We start from the raw sequence: 25,282 nt of genomic DNA on the forward strand, positions 1-25,282 counted from the left end.
AAAAAAGTTTATGAGCACGCCATTTGAGTAAGGTGTTCGTCAAACGTGTCGCCACATGCAAACTTTGCGGTGACTGCTTTAGAATTGCATTTTTATTGTACTCTTTTCCCGTGCAATAGTAAAAGTATGTGGCAATGTTTCTGCAAGCACCAGGAAAAAAATTGTTCAACGAAACTTTTAAAAGAATGACGACAATGTTAAACACGAATTCACAGACATGTGGTAAGCATGTGTTTTTAAATTTGTTAGAGATTGTGGGTCACCAAGCTAAATTGAAAACATTAAAAAAAAGCTTGTTTTGACTTCGTCCCGGTCTTTTCTTGTGAAATAACTAGTTTTTTAAAGTAATGAACCAGCTAGCTCAAGAACATGCCTTGCTGACTTGTTTTGCCTGTATCACGGGGTAAAACTATGTTAAATCACTGAAGTAAATGCACTTCTTACGCTTAAGCACAACATGCACGTGTCTTAATACGTGCACGGACTGTCCGTGTAGCTTACCAGACCTCTCTTCAAACAATGTCCTCGTATGTCACTTCGTTGTGTGAAAAATCCAGAAACATTAGTGCCACACAACAAGCAGCTGTAATGACGTGATAGATACAGTGCTATAAAGGAAATCTCAGGGTTAGTTTGTGCATGAAATTAGTATACACATCAAAACTTTCGACTAAATGTATTCTCGCAAAAATGATTGGGCGAATGCTGACGCGGAATAAAGTAGCGACGTTGAACAACCAATGACAAAAGCTTCGTACTATCTACTCGTAATAATTCTAACAAGTAGTTTTGTTCATGAGGTTTTTATAATTTAACTTCCGAAAACCACCGTATACATGATCATCAGAGACGACGTATATTGGAGTACTCGTGAAGTTTAGATCAACCGGGGTTGTGCAACATGCACCTAAATCTAAGTACATGGGTCCCATTTTCTCCTTCATCTGAAATGCGGTCGCCGCAGCCAGGATTCGATACCGTGATCTGCGGGTTGGCGGTCAGGCACCATAGCCGACGGACCACCGCGAAGGGTAACAAAACCACTACGAGGCGTGCAAACTTGACATTCCGGCATTGAAACGTGTACATAGGATGCTCGACGTCTGAATGATACGTTCGCAGATCAATGAACAGAATTTCGCTGTTGCTTGTCTCGATCGGATCCTAATAATTGTGTGTCAAGATGGCTTACAATATATTTATCATTAAATATGTACCTGTTTCACAAACAAAGACTTCTATTGTACTCAACAGGGCAACATAACTGAGTGAAAGACAAGAAGGCATTTCAGCATTGCCGGCGAAACGCAACCACTTATTCAGCCAACATTGCTTTACGAGTGGCAACAACACAGAAGTCCGAAAATGCTTTTGAAAACCTTCAAAATTCAAAGTTCGTTCAATGTCGACAATATTAGTTTACAAAAGAGTGTGTACAAGATTGGTGACACTCAAGGAGCCTCAAAGTTAAAAGCTGTCGCGGGAGCTCCCATACAAGATGTGAATTAAAAAGCAAGGTATTCATCCTTCAGTGGTTACAACTGATGTTCCAGCACACGGCCATCCGTGAACATGCCTGAATGACGGTAAGTTTGGTCCAATATTCCCAATGATAGTCATCGGCTAAATCGATATCGGCGAAAGTACGGCGGAACGGCGGCAAACATTGTGCAATGTCCAGCGAAAGCCCAACATCGCCTGAAAGGCGGCTAAGTCGGCCCAATATTTCCGGCGAAATTCAACGGCTCCTTTGATATTGGGACCACGCTGGCAACAGCAGTTCGAGCCACACAAAGCCACCCCCCATCCCCCTCCGCCTTCCCCCGCTGAGACCAATATATATATATATATATATATATATATATATATATATATATATATATATATATATATATATATATATATATATGTATGTATATATATATATATATATATATATATATATATATATATATATATATATATATATATATATATATTGGTTTCGTTAGCACTGTCCGAAGTTGCGTGCTGCTTGGGTCTTATCAAGAGGTCATCATCATCATCATCAGCCTGACTACGTCCACTACAGGACAAAGGCCTCTCCCATGTTCCGCCAGTTAACCCGGTCCTGTGCTTGCTGCTGCCAATTTATACCCGCAAACTTCTTAATCTCATCTGCCCACCTAACCTTCTGTCTACCCCTAACCCGCTTCCCTTCTCTGGGAATCCAGTTAGTTACCCTTAATGAGCAGCGGTTATCCTGTCTACGCGCTACATGCCCGGCCCATGTCCATTTCCTCTTCTTTATTTCAACTATTATATCCTTAACCCCTGTTTGTCCCCTAATCCACTCTGCTCTCTTCTTGTCTCTTAAGGTTACACCTACCATTTTTCTTTCCATTGCTCGCTGCGTCGTTCTCAATTTAAGCTGAACCCTCTATGTAAGTCTCCAGGTTTCTGCTCCGTAGCTAAGTACCGGCAAGATACAGCTGTTATATACCTTCCTCTTGAGGGATAGGGGCAATCTACCTGTCATAATTTGAGAGTGCTTGCCGAATGTGCTCCACCCCATTCTTATTCTTCTAGTTACTTCAATCACGTGGTTAGGCTCAGCGGTTATTACCTGCCCTAAGTAGACATAGTCTTTTACAACTTCAAGTGCACTATTACCTATCTCGAAGAGCTGCTCCTTTCCGAGGTTGTTATACATTACTTTCGTTTTCTGCAGATTAATTTTAAGACCCACATTTCTGCTCTCCTTGTCTAACTCCGTAATCATGAGTTGCAATTCGTCCCCCGAGTTACTCAGCAATGCAATGTCATCGGCGAAGCGCAGGTTACTAAGGTATTCTTCATTAACTCTTATCCCTAACTGTTACCATTCTAGGCTTCTGAAAACCTCCTGTAAGCATGCGGTAAATAGCATTGGGGAGATTGTGTCCCCCTGCCTTACACCCTTCTTGATTGGTATTCTGTTGCTTTCATTATGAAGCACTATGGTAGCAGTTGATCCCCTGTTGATTTCTTCTAGAATGTTTATATATACTTCATCTACGCCCTGATTCCACAGTGTCTGCATGACGGCTGATATTTCTACTGAATCAAACGCCTTCTCGTAATCTATGAAGGCTATGTATAGTGGTTGGTTATACTCTGAGCATTTCTCTATTACCTGATTGATAGTATGAATGTGGTCAATTGTTGAGTAGCCTGTTCTAAATCCTGCTTGTTCCTTTGTTTGATTGAATTCTAATGTTTTCTTTACTCTGTTAGCAATTACCTTTGTAAATAGTTTGTATACTACAGAGAGCAAGCTGATCGGCCTGTAATTCTTCAAGTCCTTGTCATCTCCCTTCTTATGTATTAAGATGATGTAAGCGTTCTTCCAAGACTCTGGTACCCTTCCCGTCAGGAGACACCTCGTAAACAGGGTGGCTAGTTTTTCTAACACAATCTGTCCTCCATCTTTCAGCAGATCTGATGTTACCTGATCCTCACCAGCAGCTTTGCCTCTTTTTATGCTCTCCAAAGCTTTTCTGACTTCTTCTATTATTACTGGTGGGGTGTCATCTGGGTTACTGCTAGTTCTTATAGTATTAAGGTCGTGGTTGTCCCGGCTACTGTACAGATCTCTGTAAAACTCCTCCGCTATTTTAACTGTTCTGTCAATATTGGTAGTTATTTTCTCTTCTTTGTCCCTTAGTGCATACATCCGACTTTTGCCTATTTCTAGTTTCCTCTTCACTGCTTTGACGCTTCTTCCGTTTTTCAGAACGTGTTCAATTTTCTCCATGTTATACCTTCTTACATCGCATACTTTACGTCTATTAATCAACTTCGACAGCTCTGCCAGTTCTATTTTGTCTGTTGTACTTGACACTTTCATGATTTGACGCTTCTTAATTAAGTTCTTCGTTTCCTGGGAAAGCTTGCCAGTGTCCTGTCTAACTACCCTGCCTCCAACTTCTACTGCACACTCCGTAATGATACTCGTCAGATTATCATTCATTGTATCTATGCTAAGGTTGGTTTCCTCACTAAGAGCCGAGTACCTGTTCTGCAGCGACACTCTGAATTCCTGTACTTTCCCTCTCAGTGCTAGCTCATTGATTGGCTTCTTGCGTATTAGTTTCTGTCGTTCCTTCTTGAAGTCTAGGCGAATTCGAGACCGTACCATTCTATGGTCACTGCATCGTACCTTGCCAACCACTTCCACATCCTGCACGATTCCCGGGTGTGCAGTCATTATGAAGTCTATTTCGTTCTTATTTTCGCCATTAGGGCTCCTCCACGTCCACTTGCGGTTTTCTCGTTTTCGGTAGAAGGTATTCAAAATCCGCAAGTTATTGCGTTCTGCGAATTCTACTAGTAGCTCTCCTCTGGCGTTTCTAGTGCCGATGCCATAATCTCCTACTGCCTGGTCTCCAGCCTGCTTCTTCCCTACCTTTGCATTAAAGTCGCCCATCACTATAGTATACTGTGTTTTTACCAAGAGGTCATGAGGTGAACCTAAAGGTTTATTTGGCCAATTTAGTGGCCCGTAAAAGAAAAGTCATACTGCAGAAACACACAGGCACTGACAGCTGCGAACAGAGCTAGTGGCGACCATCGATGAACTGATGAGCGATTACGCTCATCGGCATTTATACATGTGCGGTTGAAAATTCCAGCTAGCGGTGAGGTAAAAGTTCCAGAAGAATCTGTTGCGTTCCCGTTGTGGGCGTAATTGCATCGGAAGGTTCTTCGATTAGCTCGCTTGTTCTCTATATAGTCAATGGTCGGGATTGCGCATGGCAGCACGTACACGTGTACTGCGGCGACAACGAAACTAGAGAAAGGAGCGTGGTCCTGGAAGTTGCGGTATCTAAAATAATAGTCTCAAACAGTTTAATTTCTTTAAGTGTCTGTGCGTGATGGCAAAGTCGACAAATCACACCGCGAAGCACTTAAATTGCACCCTTTCGGCCAATCGTCGGTGCGTTTTGTATTATGTCGTAGATGTTATGCGCCATTCATTAGGAGGTATTGACGTGACGTCATCTGCTAATGGTGCTAGCGAGGTGGCCATAACTGTGCTCGCTTAACTATGTACACCTGATTCTGTGCTGTGCAAGATTTCGTCTCTTAAAAGCTAAGACATGCGCTTTACGGCCATTGTTTGTGTAGTTCGGACATACAATTAGGCATATCTCACTAAAGTTGACGCCTGATTCGCAGCATTGCCATTGCTGTTTTGTTTATTGTTTGTACATATTTAGGTTTCCACTGCCACTATTTGTACGCTTGTCCTGTAGAAACTCCGACCTGCATCAAAATTGCTGTGATTGCTCGGTATTTTGCTTCAATACTCAGTTCTGAGAAAATGTTTTGCGAAATCAGAATAGAATATAGGGAAGTGCTTGTGCAACATGAATTATCGCTTTTTGTCGCTTTAGCGCGTTCAGTGCCTGTGAACAATACTGCTGTGTATAAATATTTGAGATTAACTTTTATAGCCAGTCAGCTTCTATATAAGTTCATTCTCTCGTGCTACTCGAGTCGTATCACTTTTGTACAATACTCTACACACGAGCTTAAAACAGCATGCACAAATCCAGGCAGATCTGCTGCCCTGTTCTTGCGCTGGGAGTGGTCCCACGAGACTACATTTGTTTTCATGACCATTCTTGTAATCTCACTTCCGACGTAATAAATATATTCTCGCTGTACTCGTGCCTCTCGCATCATTTATTTCTTCAAAGTACGCTTCGTTTGAGGGCGAATAAACTGCCGGCAGTCACTCATTCACCCTCCCCAAGTATGTACAAGAAACAAAGCGCATATTTTTGAGAGATGAGCGACAAATAATATAAAAATATGAGAAAGATGGAATCAACAATAAATTTATTTCTGCTGCAGAAAGTCAAATTATTTGTCAGATCCACTAAAGCTGACTGGAAGCATGCACAGCCCATGCGATCAGGCTGCTCTTGCGAAGCATCGAGTACAGTCGAGCGTTTTGAAACTTCAGGCACTGGTTCTCCCCAAACTTTTCACGGCGAGCCCCAGCAATCGGATTTCCATCCCTTCAACGTGCACCTTCATGAGAGGGACAAGGAGAGAATGAACACTGTGACTATCTGCATTAGTTTGTCGTACAAATCGTAAGCACACGCCATTTCAAGCAGCAGAGGGGGATGTTTCGACTCTACTTCTTCTTTTCAATGCATGTCTCTTCTTGGACCTAAAGTCCCTACTGCGTTCCTCACCCGCTAAAAAGCGGCAGCAGACACCATGGAGAAACGTTTCTCGGACCCATCAGGTCATCTTTCGTCCGTTCAGAAAATTTCTATTTAGAACTTTGACTTCCCTTCCCTCCCGGGCCAGCAGGCCAGCCATTCGGCCTCGTCTTTCGCGAAACGCCTTCAGTAGCTTGCCACTGATGCTGCTGACAGAGCACAGTCCTGTACCACGATAATCTTTCAAAGAGAGAACACATTCTAAAACCCTGTTTTTCGCTGCACCACGATTTCACTCTTGGACTTGCAAAGACCCTGGACTCGGTGCGCTTACCCAGCTTCACGTCAGTGACAGAATGAGAATTGTGGCTTTCAGTAGTATTCTAACAAAATCCCAGCATAGTTGAAATGTCGTAAGTTTGATGATCCTGCCCTTCTATTCCAGTGTTTAGCGCACTCGCAACACAAGGACCGAACGACAACTTATGAAGGCAGGCTTTCAAATACATCAGATTATTTGACACACGACAATTCTTCCCTTCGTTAACTAATTAAGTTTCACTACAATAAACGAGTTAAAAAATGAGCCCTTAGGTATGTACTACAGGAATCATCCAACGGCCCCCGTTGTATTTGGAATTGCTGGCTTCGCATCGCACAAAAGACGGAAAAGAAAGAAGGCAAAGAGGACGCCAGTGCCAGCCTATTAATTGCTCGCGCGCTATTGGTTCGCCTCTGGAGGTGACGTACTGGTGACGCGGGCGCTGGTGACACAGCGACACCGACTAAACTTGCAGCACCTGCACCTCATTTTCAGCCATGCTCCCCACTCTGACATATTCCGTGGTAACAAGAAACGGGGTCTAGGCTTGACAATGAGGTAGCGAAGAAAAGAGTTCCTTTGGGTGCTCGAGCTGCCTATTCAGACGCCATGGAAGCATCGGAGAGGGTATTGTTAACTCCCCCAAAATTGCCCACTTCGTGGTCATTTGAAGCAAAGACGTGGGGCGAATTTTCGCTCAGCCGCCGATCTCCCGAAGACACGGCGGCAGTCACTGTTGTCATCGCGGAGTCAAGGAAACACAGAGAAGTTGTTTAAGGCTGTTCCATCGTGCCGAAGCACCCTCGCCCCTTCGGTGTCTTGGATGGATCGGTAGCGTGCGACGAGGGCGCGAGCGAATGGATTTCGATTAGATGGGGATAGCACGGTGATGGTTTCAATGAGCGAAGAGGTTCCGACTGTCAACGTGAAGTTCCTCCGTGACGCCTTCAGCACAGACAGCACCAAGGCAACTAATACGACGTGGATCGTCGTATTACGTCGCGCACGTAAATGTGAGTGAGACTTCCATGTCATTCGGAACCGCGTCGTTGACCGAAACAAGCTTCGCGTTTGATGTGTTGGCGTCTAATTCAGACGTGAGCGTCTGGGCGTCTGTCATGACAGTCGGAATCGTGTTTCTGCAAGGGCAGTTGGAACAGGTATGTTGTGCGACAGAAGTGTGATGCATGTGATCCAACGTTAGATAGTGATTTCAAACTTTAATTCGCACAACAGTGTCGACCACGCCAGCAGTGGCGCATGTGATTTAGTTGTTGAATAAATAAAACAAAACTAAAAGTCACTTTCCTACAACTCTTGCGGGTAGCACGGTTCGGCTTAGCTCTTACAGAAACAGGGAAAGAGGGACGCAAAAAGGAGGAAGGGAAAGGTGGAGGAAGAGTGAGGTGGCAGGGCGCAGGTGCTTCCCTACGATGGAACAGCCGGAAAAACTTCGCACATTCCATCGTGGGCGCGTGGGTGCGTCACCAGCACGTCACCTACAGGCGTGCACGTGACCTACAGAGAGAAACCAATAGTGCGCGAGCAATCCTGACGCTGGCGCTGGCGTCCTCCTCACCCTCTTTCTTTTTCCTCTTTCTTGCATTGCGCGGCCAGGAATACGCTGGCCGGACATGCATACCACCTGGGTCACACAAAATGCTCACAACTAAATTTAAAAATTGATCTTCAACCTTGAATTGCTCCACTAAAACTAATTTTGTGAATGTAAAACAAATATGGTTCTCAAAGTGCGGTGTGTCAAATTAAGCAAAATCATTGCTTAATTCTATACCTTCTAGTCATTTTTGCAAAAATATTCCTTCGATACACATTTTAAAAACTTGGTCTACATGTCGTATAAATGTATACTACACATTCTTTAGGTGTTATCAATTCCATCGGCGCTTTTCATGTGCTCTTTTGGAATGTATGACGGTACACACAAGAAACTGGAAAACGCTGCCCAGTGTACTCGCAAGCACAAATAAACTCGCACTTCTCGCTTCTGTCGGAATGCTGATGAATATGAGCGCCTCTCAACCTACGGTTGAGAGGCGCTCATATTCAAGTGTCCGGTGTGCCAGGAGGTGGCACACCGGACACTTGCCCCTCTCCCACCAAAAGAAAAGTTATTTTCGCCATGGCAAAGAGAGAGAGAGAGAGAAATGTTCATCTTAGGGGTATATATATATATATATATATATATATATATATATGGGACAGAAGTTTATACTAAGAGGCTCGTTTTCCCGTGCTTTGACGCAATAATAATGAGATCTAACAGACAATATTGCCAAGGAATGTATGGGGAAAGTTTTTGGCCAAATGTAATGTAAATGCGAAGAAAAGAAAGTGGGTGAAAAGATAACTTGCCATGAGCAGGAACCAAACCTGCGACCTTTGAATAGCGCGTTCGATGCTCTACCACTGAGCTACCTCGGCGGCTATCGGCCCAGCCACACATTGGGTTTATATGTGAATTTAAACGTGAGAGTGTCAGTCCATGCCACCTGTAGCCACAAAGGCGATCGTGGCTGTGTGGCTTCACCTAGCAGGTGAACTTATTAGGTACGGGCTGGTGGCTGACATATGGTTCCTCGTAAACAACCGAACGGCACCAAGTTTGCCAGTACGAGACCCTTGTTAAGGAATAAGGGAAAGAAGTGTATACTTAGGGCTCGTTTTTCCGTGTTTTAACACAATAATAATGAGTTCTAGGTAGCAATAATGGCAAGAAATGTATAGAGAAAGTTATTAGACCAATTGTAATGTAAATGTGAAGATATATATATATATATATATATATATTCACACATACAAACACAACCACGAGCATATAAAGTATGATTGAGCCTCCCCCCCCCCCCCCCACCGGTGAAAATTCCTAGCTGCAGTACTGAACGTTACCTATGTTGACTTTCCACATGGTAAACAGTTTACCGGTAAAAATGCCTTACGCTACATTTTAAAATGACTACAACGACAGCAGTTTTCAACACTCAAGATATTTGCTTACGCCGAAACACGCCCACTCGGTTTTCGGACAAAGGAAATAAACTCGTTGACCTACCTTAAACTGAGCATTAGGCGTCTCTATAAAAACAGAGTCATGTGGATTGTACACCAACAAATAAGACTTACAACACTGCGTTTTCTAGAGCCGACAAGTTCAAAATTGAAACTCCTAGGTCAAACGGCCAGCTACAAAAATTTTGTTTTTTTGCGATCTATTTGCGTCCTTTTTTGCCTGTAAAATACTATTACGAGACCAATGAAAAAATACGTTTGCCAAATTTTGGCGAGCACTGACATGTTTCAAAGCACTATCTCTTTAAAACTGAGAGAGAAACTGAGACGTTGTGTGCGAGTACTGCCGACGTTTTTTTTTAAAGCAGTTATCCACCATGTAAATATTATCGACGCAGTTGATTTCATACATCTCTACTGCACGTGATTATCAGCTGTTTTAACTGCAACGACGAATGGCGCTTGTTCATCAGCGAACAAAAATAGTCATCTTTTAGAGCCCGGTCAGCTGTTCCTTTTTTGTTCTTTGTAAGAGCCACGCACAAACGCTGGAAACCTTTTCTTGTTTTCACTATAGCGCACCATGGTTAATTATTTGAAGACAGTTTTATGGTGTGTGTGCACTGTTTCGGTTCGAAAACGCTCGTTTCATGCAAACGTACAGTCGCAACGGAAACAAATTAGCATCCCATAGCGAGATTGTCATGTACATTCCATTTTGCGAAAAAAAGGGGGTGGCTGGCGGGGGGCAGCGAATCTTGCTGTTTGTCCTTCTAAAACTCTATATGTTAAGAAAGTGCTTTTACATTGCTTATCGGCAGATGTAACTATGCAGATGTATTTTTTTCTCCTCGAGATATGAGCAAACATATTGTTACGGGGAAGATTTATTCACCGAGAGCTGGTCTTACTAACGGCTTAAAGAGCGGACAGTCATGCAGGCCAACGGGAGAAGCTCGAGAGTCCAACCCACAACAACCACGTTGTCGTCTTCTTCATTTGGGTGCCAGTTCAGCTGTGTCGGGGTGACAGTTCCATACAGGTATCATCACCCCGGCCCATAAGGCACCGTCTCGGTGCCTGTTAAATGAGCGAGTCGGCGTTGTAGGGCTTGAGACGAGAAACGTGGACTACTTCGGTTCTGGGTGTAGGAGCTGATGAGTTTGTGGTAGCGCCAATCTCGTAGGTCACAGGTGTGACCTGACGAATGACTCGGTAGGGCCCAGCGTATCGCGATAGTAGTTTCTCACAGAGGCCAACACTTCGAGATTGGAGCCACAAGAGAACAAGAGATCCCGCAGAAAAAACGGCATCTCTATGTCGACGGTCATAAAGAGACTTCTGTGCTGTCTGCGACGACGATAACTGAGCACGCGCTCCCGCGCGTGCTGTGAGGACACGGGTGATTGCATCCTGAGCGTATGAAGTGGAGGATGGGTGGTCTGATGAAAGCAGTGTGTCGAAGGGCAGTAAGGGATGACGTCAGAAGAGTAGATAAAAAGGGGAGTAACCCACTGTTTCATGACGCGACGAGTTATAGGCGAAGGTTACGAACGGAAGAGCTATGTCCCATTCAGTGTGGTCGGTAGATACGTACATGGAAAGCATGTCCGTCAATGTGCGGTTTAGGCGCTCCGTAAGGCCGTTAGTCTGAGGGTGGTAAGATGTGGTGAAGTTGTGACGGGTAGCACAAGATCGGAGTAGATCATCAACCATACGAGATAGAAAGTAGCGACCACTGTCTGTGAGCAGGTGAGATGGAGCGCAATGCTGCAGTATATTGTCGTTGAGCAGAATGTCGGCAACGTCTATTGCGCAGCTGGTTGGTAGCGCTCGAGTGATTGCATACCGAGTGGCATAATCTGTGGCCACTGCAATTCATTTATTTCCAGTTGTACAAGTAGGAAAGGGACCTAGCAAGTCCAACCCCACTCGATAAAATGGCTCAGCTGGAACTTCAATGGGTTGAAGAAGACCGGCAGGGGTAGTCGTAAGCTTCTTTCGGCGCTGGCAGTGGTCGCAAGATACGACGTAACGGCGAACAGAGCGGTACAGACCCTTCCAGAATACTCGCCGTCGAATGCGGTCGTAAGCTCTGGAGACTCCTAGATGTCAAGAAATTGGAGCATCATGGAATTGTCGCAGAACATCCTTTCGCAGGTGATGCGGTACGACGAGTAAAAGTTCCGCGTCGTCGGGGTGTAAGTTGCGGCGGTACAAAACGTTGTCTTGAAGCAGGTATCTGCTAAGAGAAGGGTCAGCATAACGCGTTTGAAGGCGGTCAATGATGGTGAGCAGTGATGGATCTCGGCGCTGTTCGTCAGCCACGTTCAAAAAGTCAGTGATGGCTAAAACGCAGGCATCGGATTCCAAATCAGTGGAGCTAGGTAAATCAACGGGGTGCCGGGATAAGCAGCCAGCATCACTGTGTAGCTTTACAGATTTGTAAATAACCGAGAACGTGTACTCCTGTAATCGAAGTGCCCATCGGCCGAGTCTCCCTGTAGGGTCCTTAAGCATCGACAGCCAGCAAAGCGCATGATGGTCCGTGATGACTGCGAACGGACGTTCGTATAAGTACGCACGGAATTTCGCAATAGCCCAAACGAGGGCTAAGCATTCTCGCTCAGTGATAGAATATTTTTGTTCCGCTGGCGACAAAAGGCGGCTAGCGTGGACTATCACACGGTTGGTGCCATTCTGTATCTGAGCGAGTATAGCACCAATGCCATGGCCGCTTGCATCGGTGCGAAGCTCTGTTCGAGCCGGTGGATCAAAATGAGCCAACACAGATGGTGATGTGAGGGCGGTAATTAGCGACGCGAAGGAATGTTCTTGGTCCCTTCCCCAAGAAAAGGCCACATTCTTTTTGAGGAGATTCGTTAGGGGCCTAGTGATATCCGCGAAGTTGAACCCAAAGCGGCGGAAGTATGAGCAGAGCCCAATCAAACTGCGAACTTCTTATGTGGAACGCGGAACCGGGAATTCTCGGACTGCACGGACTTTGTCAGGGTCGGGTCGAACACCAGTGGCGTCAACAAGGTGGCCGAGTAGTTTAATCTGCCGACGTCCAAATGAGAATTTCGACGAATTCAGTTGGAGACCAGCGCAACGAAAAACGTCAAGAATTGCCGAGAGACGAGACAGGTGGCTTTCGAAGAAGGGCGAGAAAACTATTACATAATCCAGATAGCAAAGTCAGGTCGACCATTTGGAACCGCGAAAAAGAGAGTCCATCATACGTTCAAAAGTAGCCGGGGCATTGCACAACCCAAAAGGCATGACCTTGAATTGTTAAAGGCCGTCGGGTGTGATAAATGCTGCCTTCTCGCGGTCGCGGTCGTCGACCGAAATTTGCCAGTATCCGGATCGAAGGTCAAGGGTCAAGAAATAGCTGGCGCCATGGAGGCAGTCGAGCGCATCATCAATTCGTGGTAAAGAATAAACGTTCTTCTTGGTGATCCGATTCAGGTGGCGATAGTCGACGCAAAAGCGCCAGGTGTTGTCCTTCTTTTTAACGAAGACCACAGGGGAGGCCCAAGGACTCGATGAAGGCTCAATGACGTCTTTACTCAGCATTTTCTCGACCTCCGTCTGTATAACTTGGCGCTCAGCCTGTGACATGCGATAAGGGCGTTTGTGGAGTGGACTGGCGTCGCCGGTGTCGATGCGGTGGGTTACGGCACTTGTGCGGCCCAGGGACGGTCGTCGACGTCAAAGATACCAAAGTAAGAAAACAGAACACCCCGGAGCGCTGCAACTTGGGAAGGTAAGAGGTCACTGGATATCATTTTGTCGAGGAACGCCTTATTTTGCGACGTGATGACAGGTTTCGCCATGGTCTTAGTGTCAGGTGTAAAAGAACAGATCGAACATTCATCAAGGGTGGAAAGATCGGCTAAAGTGATGCCTTGGGGAAGAACTTGGGTCGACGTAGAGAAGTTCAGAACTAGAAGTAGCACCGGGTTGTTAGCAACAACCACTATAGTATGTGCTAGTGCGATGTGGTGCGTAAGGGTGAAATCAATGAAGGGAGCTACCAGATAGTCTCCATCAGGAACGGACGGGAAGGGTGACAGAGGAACGTACATAGCAGCCTAGGGCAGTAGCCGTAGAGACTCCACGGATCATAGCCGAGTGCGACTTGGAGGAGTGAAATCAGAGCACAAAGGCAATTCGAGTCGTAAGATACCGGTAGAACAACCGATGAGGGCGGAGTGTGCGGTTAAGAAGTCAATTTCAAGGATGATGTAGTGTAGGCAAGCATCGAAGACTGCGAAGAGAACAGAAGTGTGGTGGTGAGCAACAGCAACGCGGGCAGTGCACATACCAAGCTCCGATGTTCGACTTCCGTTGGCAACTCGAACAGTAGAGAACATAGCTGGTGTGAGAACTTTTTTCAGGCGAGATGGAAGTGTAAATTTCATAACAGATACTTGGGCACCAGTGTCAATTAGAGCGGTAACGGCGTGGCCATCAATGAACACCCGAAGTAAATTGCGTCTTGAATTTGTAGCCGGTTGAGGGTTTGCGTTCCGAGTCATCAACGCAGCGCCACCTCCAGGAGCTGCACTCGTCAGTTTCCCGGGGAATGGCTAAAATAAGCCGGTGACAGAGAGCGGTGGCGTTGAGGAGAGCGTGACGGCCGACCCTGAGGTGACGGCGAGTGGCTAGAGTAGTTTTTGTGGGCGACGACGTCAACGTAGGACGGTTCGGAGCGTGGAGATGAACGGCGAGCTGAAGGGTCCTGAGTATGGTCATCCAAAAAAGCGGGTTGCGAATAGTGTCTACGGTCCTGACGGCAGTCGACATTACAAAAGCTTGGCCGGAAATACCACCTGTTGCGGCACTAGTGAGAGACGTACCCCACTCGAGAGCAAGAAAAGCAGATGGGTCGATCATCGTGCGTGCGCCACTCAGGTGGATTTCGGTAGCGTGGTGGAAACCAAGGAGTCGAAGCTGCCGCAGCGACAAGTGGAGCCGAGTGGTGGTCAGCGTTGTGGACAGGAGTGCTCATGGGCTGCGGCATAAGTCTGGCGGGCTGGGGAACCTGGACGCCCAGGTTAGCAAACTTCTGGCGTACGACGGCTTGAATAAGCGAGACTGTTGCCCAGTTGTCTTGCGCAGGTGGCTGATAGGAAGCGGGTGCCATGGCTTCCAGCTCCTGGCGAACAATCCTTGCGATAATGGCAGGAGGCGCAAGTGAACGGGGCGCTGCAGAATCCTCGCAAGACGAAGTCGCAGCAGTGTTTGGTAGTCTCGCGATGTGGTGGGTGATTCGCCTGCTTTTAGCTTGTTCAAATCGTCGGCATTCAGATATGATGGAGTCGACAGTGGTGCAGTTTTTTCACTTTAGTATGTTGAAAGCATCATCAGCAATGCCTTTCAACACGTCTTGTCTGATCTTGTCCGCCTCTGACATGTTTTTGTCAGTCTTCCGGCACAGTGCCAGTACGTCTTGTATGTACGTGACGTACGACTCCGTCGATGATTGAACACGCGACGCAAGTTCCTGCCTGGCTGCCATCTGACGAGCAACTGACCGACCGAACAAATCGCGAAGCTTTTGCTTGCATGTGTCCCAGCTGGTTAATTCTTCTTCATGCGTCTCATACCAGGCGCGTGCCGTGCCCCGTAGGTAGAATAGAATATTTGCCAGCATGAGCGTTTCGTCCAACCTGTAGTGCTTGCTGACACACTCGAATAACGCGAGCCATTCTTCGATGTCCGTGCTGTCCGTCCCGGAAAACGTGCCAGGGTCGAGAAGATGGGGGGGGGGGGGGAATCACAGGTGATGGAGCCGGCGCGGATGGCGAGGCCTGAGTGCCAGTTTCAGGCATCGCGGCTGGACAAAGCTGGCGTCCACTGTGGAGTTCCAGAGCCGGGTTGTGTGAAGACCCCGTACCTCCACCAAAAGACGTTACGGGGAAGATTTATTCACCGAGAGCTGGTCTTGCTAAAGGCTTAAAGAGCGCACAGTCACGCAGGCCAACGGGAGAAGCTGGAGAGTCTAACCCACAACAACCACGTTGTCGTCTTCTTCATTTGGGTGCCAATTCAGCTGTGTCGGGGCGACAGTTTCATACACGTATCAATATCTTTATCGCGTTTTCCCCGAAATCGCTGGTTGTTGGAGTGATTTTCACGCTTTGAAACCACAAATGTTTCTGGCGCTCACGATAGGAGCGTGCTCGTGAAAAATGGCGCCACATGACGCATTCTTGCAGTTCCGGAAACCAGCCACTTGTGCCACTCTTTCATCGTTGAGAGTGCCACGGTGTGCTACGTCAGCTCTGAAAACCACGTTTAAGCGAGCACTGCGTGGACAGCCATTTTCAACGAAGGCTGCACGGGTGTCTCATGTTCTTAACAAGCCCGGCTCTCTGAAATTTCATTCCGAAGCAAGAAACTCAGCCCATTTGCTCCTGTGCCAGTCCATAATAGAGACGTCCCCTCTTTTTGTTAAAAAAGTCTATGAAAAAGTTTTTGAGTGGTCAGAGCTCTCGCAAGGATCACTGCTGCTGTGTGTATCTCCTTCCCTCGTCGCGTTTGGTTTTTTCTATTTATTGTTTTTTTCCATTGAGGCCAACACGCTGAGTACGTTCCCCCGTCGCAAAAGGTCAGGCTACCACCATCATGAAGCGCCAACTTGCCACCCAGAAGTCAAGATTGTGAGTGAGTCTCACAATACTGACGTCAGTGTGAAGTAGAAAAAAGAAAAAAAACTGAAATATTGCTTGCCGTCCAGGAGATAAAAGAGACAGGGAGAGAGATGAGAAAGCAGCATGATAGAAAAAAAGGGAGAAAAAGAGGTTCCAACTCACGAAGAGGAAAAGCGTTGGTAACTGTGGCGAACGGCTAAGGAAAGCTGCCATGCAGAAAGGTCGGATGTGAACGCGTACTTCGAAAGACCCCAGCTAAGCAGCGCGACACCACGGCGCATGGAGTCGTCGAGCTTGTCTTGAAACGTGAGTGGCGTGAATGAGGTCACGTGATTAGGGGGCACATTCCTACGGTGACTTTTGAGTCGTGTCACACTGCTGCACTCGCGGTGGGTTCTGCGGTGCGCTGCTAACCAGTTCGCTTGTACAGTTCGTAAAAGCGGCACAAAGAGGAATCACGTTTTGCATAAAGTTGATCGGCCTAGTGTGCTGCTTAACGGTGGCAAACTGCGTTGACTACGATATCGAGGACCGTGTACTCGTCCTCAACGACAGCAACTTCGATGCGGCCATTAAGGAGCACAAGCACGTGTTCGCCATGTTCGGTGAGTACGAGGATTCTGCCCTCTCGTTGTAATTTCCTTGTCAACAGAACAGAATGAAAAGAAAAATGCCATCGCTTTTCCTACGCTGTGCGGCTGCTGCCTACTGCACTACTGAACAAAACGTCCCATCGTTCGGTGGGCATAGAGCGTATGTCGTTAGCTCACGTGTTGTTTTTCTTAAAGAAAGCCAGTGAAAATTTGTCGTCGGTCAAGCAAATGGCGCTTTCGCCTCTCGAAGTAGATATAACAGTTCAATGGATAAGGATGGCTCCTACAAGGACAGCTTGTGGTTAACCTTCGTCGCGCCGTAGAAATTTAATCTAACCGCCTCGGGGAGCCTTGATCACAGCTTCTTGCTCGACGTTGACACGCACGGCTGATCTTCGCAGGCTACTTTACTGCTTTCAGCAGTGCCTGCAATGCGGTGTCACGAAATCTCAGCAGGCGTGTAACAGCTGCGCCAATTGGGCCAATATGATACAAATCCTTATTTTTGCCCGTACCTGAACCAAACCGTTAAATTTGTTGAAATAGCACTAGGCTCAACAGAAATTAGCGAACCAGCCACGGAATTTTCTCGATACCGGTAATTTTAGCAAGAAACGTAGAATGCACTAATGTCCTGTCGTTCGAACATCGTCCACTCTAATGCAATTCAACCATGGAGACCAGATCCTTAACTACTAGTTCACTATGTCCTAACCTCACCACGATAGAAAATAAAAAAACAGGGCTCAGTGCTCCGTATCTGAAAATTTTCAGTCGGAAACGGCCTAGTAATTCTCTTGCAAAACAAATTTAAAATATACTAAACTGTTTGTGACTGAAGCAAACGTCATTTTTTTGTAAGAACTTTCCTACCTCCGCCGCTTTCTAGAACTACATTATTTCACTCCTTACCTCTTCATCATCTATCATTTACCTTTATTAGGCTAACCGTAGTTCTAATTAATATTATGTATACTTGACTACTGACTGAGGGCCCCTCTCTGCGTTTTTATTAATTTGCCTGAGTTTTAATTACTACTCCAAAACACCAACGAAATAGTATACAGCCTGAAAGGCAGCCCCTGTCTATTCTTTAGTAGTAAGAACTTTCTAACGTTTAACTTTCACGCACTCCAACCGCCCGCGACGTATTTGCTAAACGTAACAACAGGGAGTTTTAGAATAGCGCACCGCGAGCCCTTGCTGTGCGGTCGCTGCCACTGCGCAGGCGTCGTAACGCGAGTAGGCGTTCGCGTTCGCGGACCGCACGCAAAAAATGCGAAATAGCGTGCGGTGATGGCAGCCCGCATGTGGCCCGCAAGTGCTGGTTTCGAGGCTACGATGTCGCTGCGACCGTGCGTTCCGGTTCACAGCCGGGAAAACGCTATTCTAAAACTCATATGGCACCCGCTACGCCCGCAACGCTTACAAACGGTATTCTAAAGCTCCCTAGTGATATAGAAGTAGCCGATTAGTTCGAAACACAGGCGCGTGCAACTCGTCAGCTGACAGGTAACGGCAAAGTAGAAGTGCTATCCCTTGAAATCAGAAAGCCTCTGACCTTGCGGGCACTTTGAAACCAACAATGTCAAACTTGGACGAGATTGGAAGAAGTTAAGAGAAAATAAATGCGTAAAATGATGATCATTCAGGCACTAAGTCGACCGGAGATCGCAAGGCCAGAAGTTGAAAAGCGCGCGAGGTGGTGTGTGGGTGTTTTTTTTTCAGACAGGTAAAAAAGTAAGGCCATGGGAGCTACGAGTCAGATGAAGCTGAGAGCTGATGTGTGGTCATGTGGGGTTCAACGGTGCTAAGAAAGTGCAACAGAACCCTTGCTAGGAGATAGCGCAGCACCTTAGTATAGAATGACAAACTTCTGTTAGAAAGATGCCGGACCATTCTTAATTGTATATTTAATAAAACGTGGGATAAGGGAATCGTTTGAAGAAAAAAGAGGACTAGGGTGTGGCCGCACTAGCGACCACCTGCAAGTAATGCACTTCCACACCAGAGCAGGATTGGTCACCCTGGTGCAGTACTTGGCCACTACCTCCCATGACTACAGCAGTCAACCCTTGACGCTCACTTACCAGCGGCAGCGAAGCAACTATCCGGAGCGGTGGTCAGACCTGTGACACAGCGGAGGGTGCTAAGAATCTTTGGGCCCAGACAAGCTGCCATTGCAATTTGAATTTGGCTAGTTTTAACGCTAGAATGCTGTCTAGTGAAATAGTACAGCTGTCCTATTTGAGGAATCAGACGGTGTTCAATGGAATATAATATGGCTCAGCGAAGTTAAGATGACACCTGAAGCTTATACAGAGCTGAAAAACGGACACGTCCTAGGCTACTGTGAATTATTTGACAGAAAAGAACTAGTGGTGGGGATCCTTATACACAAGGTCATTGCTTGCAACATAGAGGAATACTATAGCATTCCGTGAGAGGGTGGCAAGTATCATAATTAAGTTTCGGAAAAGGTTCAAGATGATCGTAATGTACAGACCTACGCGCCTATATCGAGCCATGATGATAAGTTGGTTGAACGCTTCTATGAAGACGTATATATATAGTCAGCCAATAATAAAGTAAGTCACAGTATACTATTCTGATAGGCGATTTTAATGCCAAAGTTGGAACAAAACAGGCCAGAGACAATGAAGTGGAGTAATATGGCATCAGCTGTAGAAATACCACAGAGGAGTTAAAAGTAGAGTTCGCCGAACGTAATATTTTAAAGGTCTTGAACATCTTCTTCAGAAAACGAGCTAACCGTAAGAGGATGTGGTGCAGTCCTGATGGCGAAACTAAAAATGAGACAGACTTCATTCTGTGCGCACACCCAGGTGCTGTACAGGATGTGGAATTTGTTGGCAAGATCTGATGCAGTGATCAGAAAATGGTAACAGCTCGTATTCTCCTAGGTTTAAAAAAAAAGCAAAGACAAAAAAACATCATGATATGCAAGAACCCAAGTAATGAACTAGCAGTGAGAGCGAAAGCGCGGAAATTAGGAGTTTCGCTTCAGAATATATTCCAGGCACTAAACGAGGTAACTGACATAACAGTGACGCAATAAAGCTTAATCTCACTAGTATCATCAAAGGCTGTACATTAACAAAGTGCTTGATTGGGCCAGCTGGTGCTGCATGGAACACAAAGAAGGCGCTTAAGAGCGCAAACAATAGGAGGGGATAGAAGAGACGAGAACAGAGCGCGGAATTCTATCGCCTTTTGTCATTTGTGCTGTTAAGCACCTTCTTCGTCTACCAAGAATGTACAACGGAAGTCAAAGGTACAGTGACCGAACAGGACCCCGGAAAACTATCTCAGGAGACGAACGATCTTGTCAAGAGATGACAGACCGTGAAAGCCTCAAATGTTACCGAAAAAATTGAGCTAGTGGAGCTTTCAAAGTTAGCCAATAGGTGTAAGGTAGCCGACGTCAGAAGGCATAAGATCCAGAGAAATTAGCATTCTGTAAAAAACGGCAGAAGGCTGAAAGCTGCGTAAGCAAACTTGTACATAGGTAAAAATCAAATTTATGCATGAAGGAACAAAAAATCAATGTCATAATATAGATGTCATGGCTGATGAAAATAAACGTAGAAAAAACTAAGCATGTGCAATTTTCTTCTACGACAAGATCCGAAACTTATAATTACCTAATAGATAATGCCAAATAGAAACAGTTTCATCTTTCAAATATCTGGGAGAGACATTCACCTCCGATTTAAACTGGACCCCCCATATAGAAAAAATCACATCGAAGGCGTGTAAAAAGCTCGGCCTGCTCAAGCGTCACCTTTATTTAGCTAATTCAGAGACACGACTTCACGCGTATAAAGCTCTTATCCGCTCTTCACTAGAATACGCGCAAATCATCTGGCATCCACATCAGATGTGTCTGACTAACATGCTTGAATCCGTACAGAACAAGGCCGCGCGCTTCATTCTGTCATCGTACTCAAGATACCAGAGTGTATCTGCCTTGAAGGACGAGCTTAATCTCCCCCCTCTCACCCAACACAGTCAGTTGTCAAGATTAACTTTTTTTCACACCCTGCACCATCATCCAACACCATTCGCTCGCAAATTTATACTCCCGGCACCCTATACGTCCGCACGCGCTGACCACGCTCACAAAGTTGGCCCAATTTTTGCCCGAACAAACAAATATCAGAACTCACCCCTTGTTCTGGCAATCAATGAATGGAATTCTTTACCTAGTAGCCTAGTGGACCAAACAGACACCTCTTCTTTTCAAACCGCACTCCCCGCTTTTCTAGCTATTCAAAATACCCTGTAACTTGTCTTCATCATGCTCATCTTTTTTAGGCTGTAAATTTGTGTTCCTGCCTTCCAAATACCAGATTTTCTGTCACTTTTACACTTTTTTATATGTTTCACGCTGTACTTTGCAATTGTGTACTTTTGCTGCCTTTATGATATTGTAATGTCACTTTTGTTGTGTTGCTTCTTTCTTTTTACAATATTGTACGTCGTGTCGGCTTTCAACCCATTCCCCCCCTATGTAAGGCCCATTTAGGCCCTTAGGGTACCTAAATAAATAAATAAATAAATAGTACAGTTGTGGTGGCAGAGGAGTTCTACAGAGAGCTGTATAAAAGCCAAAACAGCCAGGATAATATCATTAGAAAGAATATTAGCCCAGAGGAATTCGACTTCCTAAAGTAACGCCAGGGGAAGTAAGAAAAGCCCTAGAAAGAATGCAAAGAGGCAAAACTGTTGATGAGGATAACAGTGGACCTCCTGAAAGATGGAGTAGAAATTGTTAGAAAACTGGCCACCTTATATAAGAAGTGTCCCTTGACGGAAAGGGTACCATATTCTTGGAAGAAGTCCAACATCATCTTAATCAATGAGAAAGATGACGCCAAGGCCCTGAAAAATTACAGGCCAGTCAGCTTAGTGTGCATTCTCTTCCAATTATTTATTAAAATATCAGCTAATAGAGCTCGGGCGACATTAGAGTTGCATAAACATAGGAAAGCGCAAGATTTGATAAAGGCTACCTCACTATAGACCGTATTATTACTATCCATCAAGTAATAAACAAATGAGCGAAATACAACCAACCCTTATACATAGTATTCATAGAACACGAGAAAACGTTTGACTCAGTCAAGACATCAGCAATAATGCAGGCACTACGGAATACGGACATCGAAAAGCACTACCTAACCATACTGGAAAAAAATCTACGGTGGATCCACAGCCACTATAGTTCTCCATAAAGAAAACGAAAGAAACAGAATAAAGAAGGGTGTAAGGCAGGGAGACACGATCTCTCCAATGCTAATCACCACGTGTTTACAGGACATTTTCAGGACCCTAGATCGGGAAGAGTTAGGGGTAAGAGTTATTAGAGAGTATCTTATTAACGAGTGATTCGCTGATAACATTTCCTTGATGAGTAACATCAGAGGACGAATTACAGCTCATGAAACTGGACACTCAAAGCAAAAAAGTGGGCCTTAAATTAATATGCACAGAACTACAGTAGCGTACAACAGTCTCGGCAGAAAACAGCACTTTGCGGTAGGTGGAGAGACGCTGAAAGCTGTAAAGAATGTGTCTATAATTAGGTCGGTTAGCAAGCGCGGAGCCTAACAATGAGATTGAAATACCTAGAAGAATTAGGATAGGGTGGATCACGTTCGGCAAGCATTCTGAAGTCATGAATGATAATCTGCCACTAACTCGCTAGAAGAAGGTATATAAGAGATACATCTTACCAGAACTTTTCTAAGGAGCAGAAACCCGGAGGGTTACAAAGAAGGTCCTGCTTGAATTGAGGGTGACACAGCGAGCAATGAAAAGGACAACAATAGGTGTAACCTTATAAGACAAGAGGTCAGAGTGGGTCAGAGAACAAACCAGGATGAAGGATATCATAGTTAAAATCAAAGAAATGGACAGGGGTCGGGCACGTAGCATGTAGGCAGGATAACCGCTGTTCTTTAGAGGTTACTGAATGGATTCTCAAAAAACGCAAACACACAAAAGGGAGACAGAAAGTTAGGTGGACCGATGAGATTAGAAAGTTCGCCGGGATAACGTGGCAACAGAAAGAATGGGACCGGGTTGATTGGCGGATCATGAGAAAGGCCTTTGCCCTGCAGTGGACATAAACATGCTGATGATGGTTAGGATTAAACAGTTTCTTATGGTGAATCAATCCATCAATCAATGAGCTTTATTAAGACAAAAACTTAACTCAAAGTATCAAGTATTCTGACGAGGGTCCCAAAGTTCGCGGCTGCTAAGAGCCCTCGGTTATGTTTACAATTGAATAAGACAAGTGAATGCAGCAGCAGAACAAAAAAACAAATTTGAAAGCAAGTGGGCCAGAAACCAGAAAAACAAAAACACAGCATATAATGAGTAAGTGTAAAAGCACCACCACACTGAAACAACTGAAAAACCAATGAATGCCTAAACTAAAATGAAAAATGAAACAACATGGCACTAAAACACACTTTATTAGTACAATATATAGCAATAAAACCGGTACAATTAAATGAAGGAACTTCACATAAGTAACCAAAACTGCTCTGATGAATTAATAAATGAAATCAAAGAAATTTTATGTTTTAGCGATGAGGGTAAAGAGTTCCATAATACGATGACTCAGAAGTGTGAAGATGATGTATCGTAGTTAGTATGAATCAAAGGTAGCAGGAAGTTGTTGTTGGCCGCAAACCATGGAGTGTTAGTATTGACTGAAAGTGCATATTCAATGAAATCGGTTGAGAGCTTATGTGTTATGTGTTTATGCAGAAACATGTATAGAATTAATCTAAATAAGTTTCTAACAGTTAAGATGTTATTACAATGGAGGAGGCAAGTGATGTTACTGTAGCGACCACGGTTAAAAATGACGCGATGGGCTCTATTTTGTAAACGCTGTAAGGATGAAAGATGATACTGATAAGTATTATCCCATAAAGCTATACCGTAAGTGATATGAGAATGAATGAAAGTGAAGTAAAGACAAAAGAGTGCTTGATCAGAGATATATGAGTGAGCTTTAAGTAATGCGCGAATGCCAAATGCTCTCCTTTATCTAACGTGAGCAACTTGGAGGTTGAATTGAAGGTTTACATCAAGTAGAACACCAAGAAACGATACGCTGTCAGTGATACTAATAAAATGAGAGTCAATGGTAGTCATTGAAGACGAATTACCTTCCATTGAGGTGATCTAGAAACCATAAACTTAGAAATATTTCAATTATTAACTATGTGATTTTCCTTACACCACATGACCACGTTACAAGTGCAGCATTTATATTATTAGCGACACAGGTAACACAATTATCAGCAAAGAAAATGGTTGTATCATCCGCATATAAGACGCAGTGAGCCTTGTTTAAAATGTCAGAAAGGTCATTAATGTACAGTAAAAAAATAAGGGACCCATTAGTGAGCCTTGGTGAACCCTTAATTTATTGTTATAGTCGATGAAAAGGAACCTGCTATGTATGCAATATGTTTTCTATTAACCAGTTACCTGTTTAGAGAATTAAGGGATGCGCCTGTGATACAGTATGCGTCTTGCTTCTTGGACAAAATGAGATGAGAGTGGTGTCGAATGGCTTTGATAAATCTAAGAAGATGGACCCGATGATGCACCTCGAATCAATGAAGCGGTTGATTTAGTCAAAATGGAAAAGAAGGACAAAGTTAATTGAACTTCCAGAGCGAAAGCCAAGTAAACAGGACTTCAATACATTAACTTCATTCTTTTTAAGCTGAACTATAAATAATTTTCGATGACTTTAAAGTGTGAAGAATGAATATAGATAGGACGATAACTAGAAAGACATTGTTTATCACTTTTTAAAACACCGCAAGTAGTTTGGCTATCTTTAGATAGCCAGCACACTCAGAGAATAACGAACACCATCTAGACTAGCTTGGGGCTATTCATATCCTCCTTTCCGAGTGCCTACGTCACCACACTATTGACGGAGTTGTTTGCCTTGTTGGCACTTTCGGGAAATGGGAAACCGCATGAACCGGGCATATGTTTTGCATCTCTTTCAAGCAGGATTTGTAACTCGCCATTAGAACACTAACGAGTTTGTAGCAATGTTCATTTCAGAGAACGCACCCTTCGTGCTGCCCCTTCTTTTCAAATGACGTCACCGAGAAGTGATGAGTCTTTAACAAGCTAGGACTCCGCTAATCTGTGAGGTGTTCGAATATTGCGCTCTTTCTTTGTGTTTGAGAAATTGTTCGGCTGCCTTTGCAGACCTCTCCTGTATCGACAAGTGTGAGGCCCTGGCGCCAAAATTTTCTAAGGCTGCCAAGAAGCTCGAGAAGGAAGGCTCGGACATCAAGCTGGCCAAGGTGTACACCCCCTTCGATGGCCTGCTCGCTTAGAAGTACCTGCAGGGCTTTCCGACACTCACGTTTTTCCGCAACGGACATCCAGTCTACTACAAGG

General features: G+C 45.0%; 1 protein-coding gene across 1 annotated transcript in view; it reads right to left on the reverse strand.

Moving 5' to 3' along the window:
* Positions 1–5,850: 5,850 nt before the first annotated feature.
* The window catches only part of LOC119185144 (fatty acid synthase-like), a 234,243-nt gene continuing 214,811 nt past the window's right edge, over positions 5,851–25,282 (reverse strand). The window contains exon 25 of the mRNA XM_075869607.1: positions 5,851–6,060. Coding sequence (XP_075725722.1) covers positions 6,050–6,060 — 11 coding nt within the window. The 3' untranslated portion in view covers positions 5,851–6,049. The remainder of the gene's footprint in view (positions 6,061–25,282) is intronic.

The sequence above is a fragment of the Rhipicephalus microplus genome, chromosome 7 (genome assembly GCF_043290135.1).
Source record: "Rhipicephalus microplus isolate Deutch F79 chromosome 7, USDA_Rmic, whole genome shotgun sequence".
In the NCBI taxonomy this organism is placed as follows: Eukaryota; Metazoa; Arthropoda; class Arachnida; order Ixodida; family Ixodidae; genus Rhipicephalus; species Rhipicephalus microplus.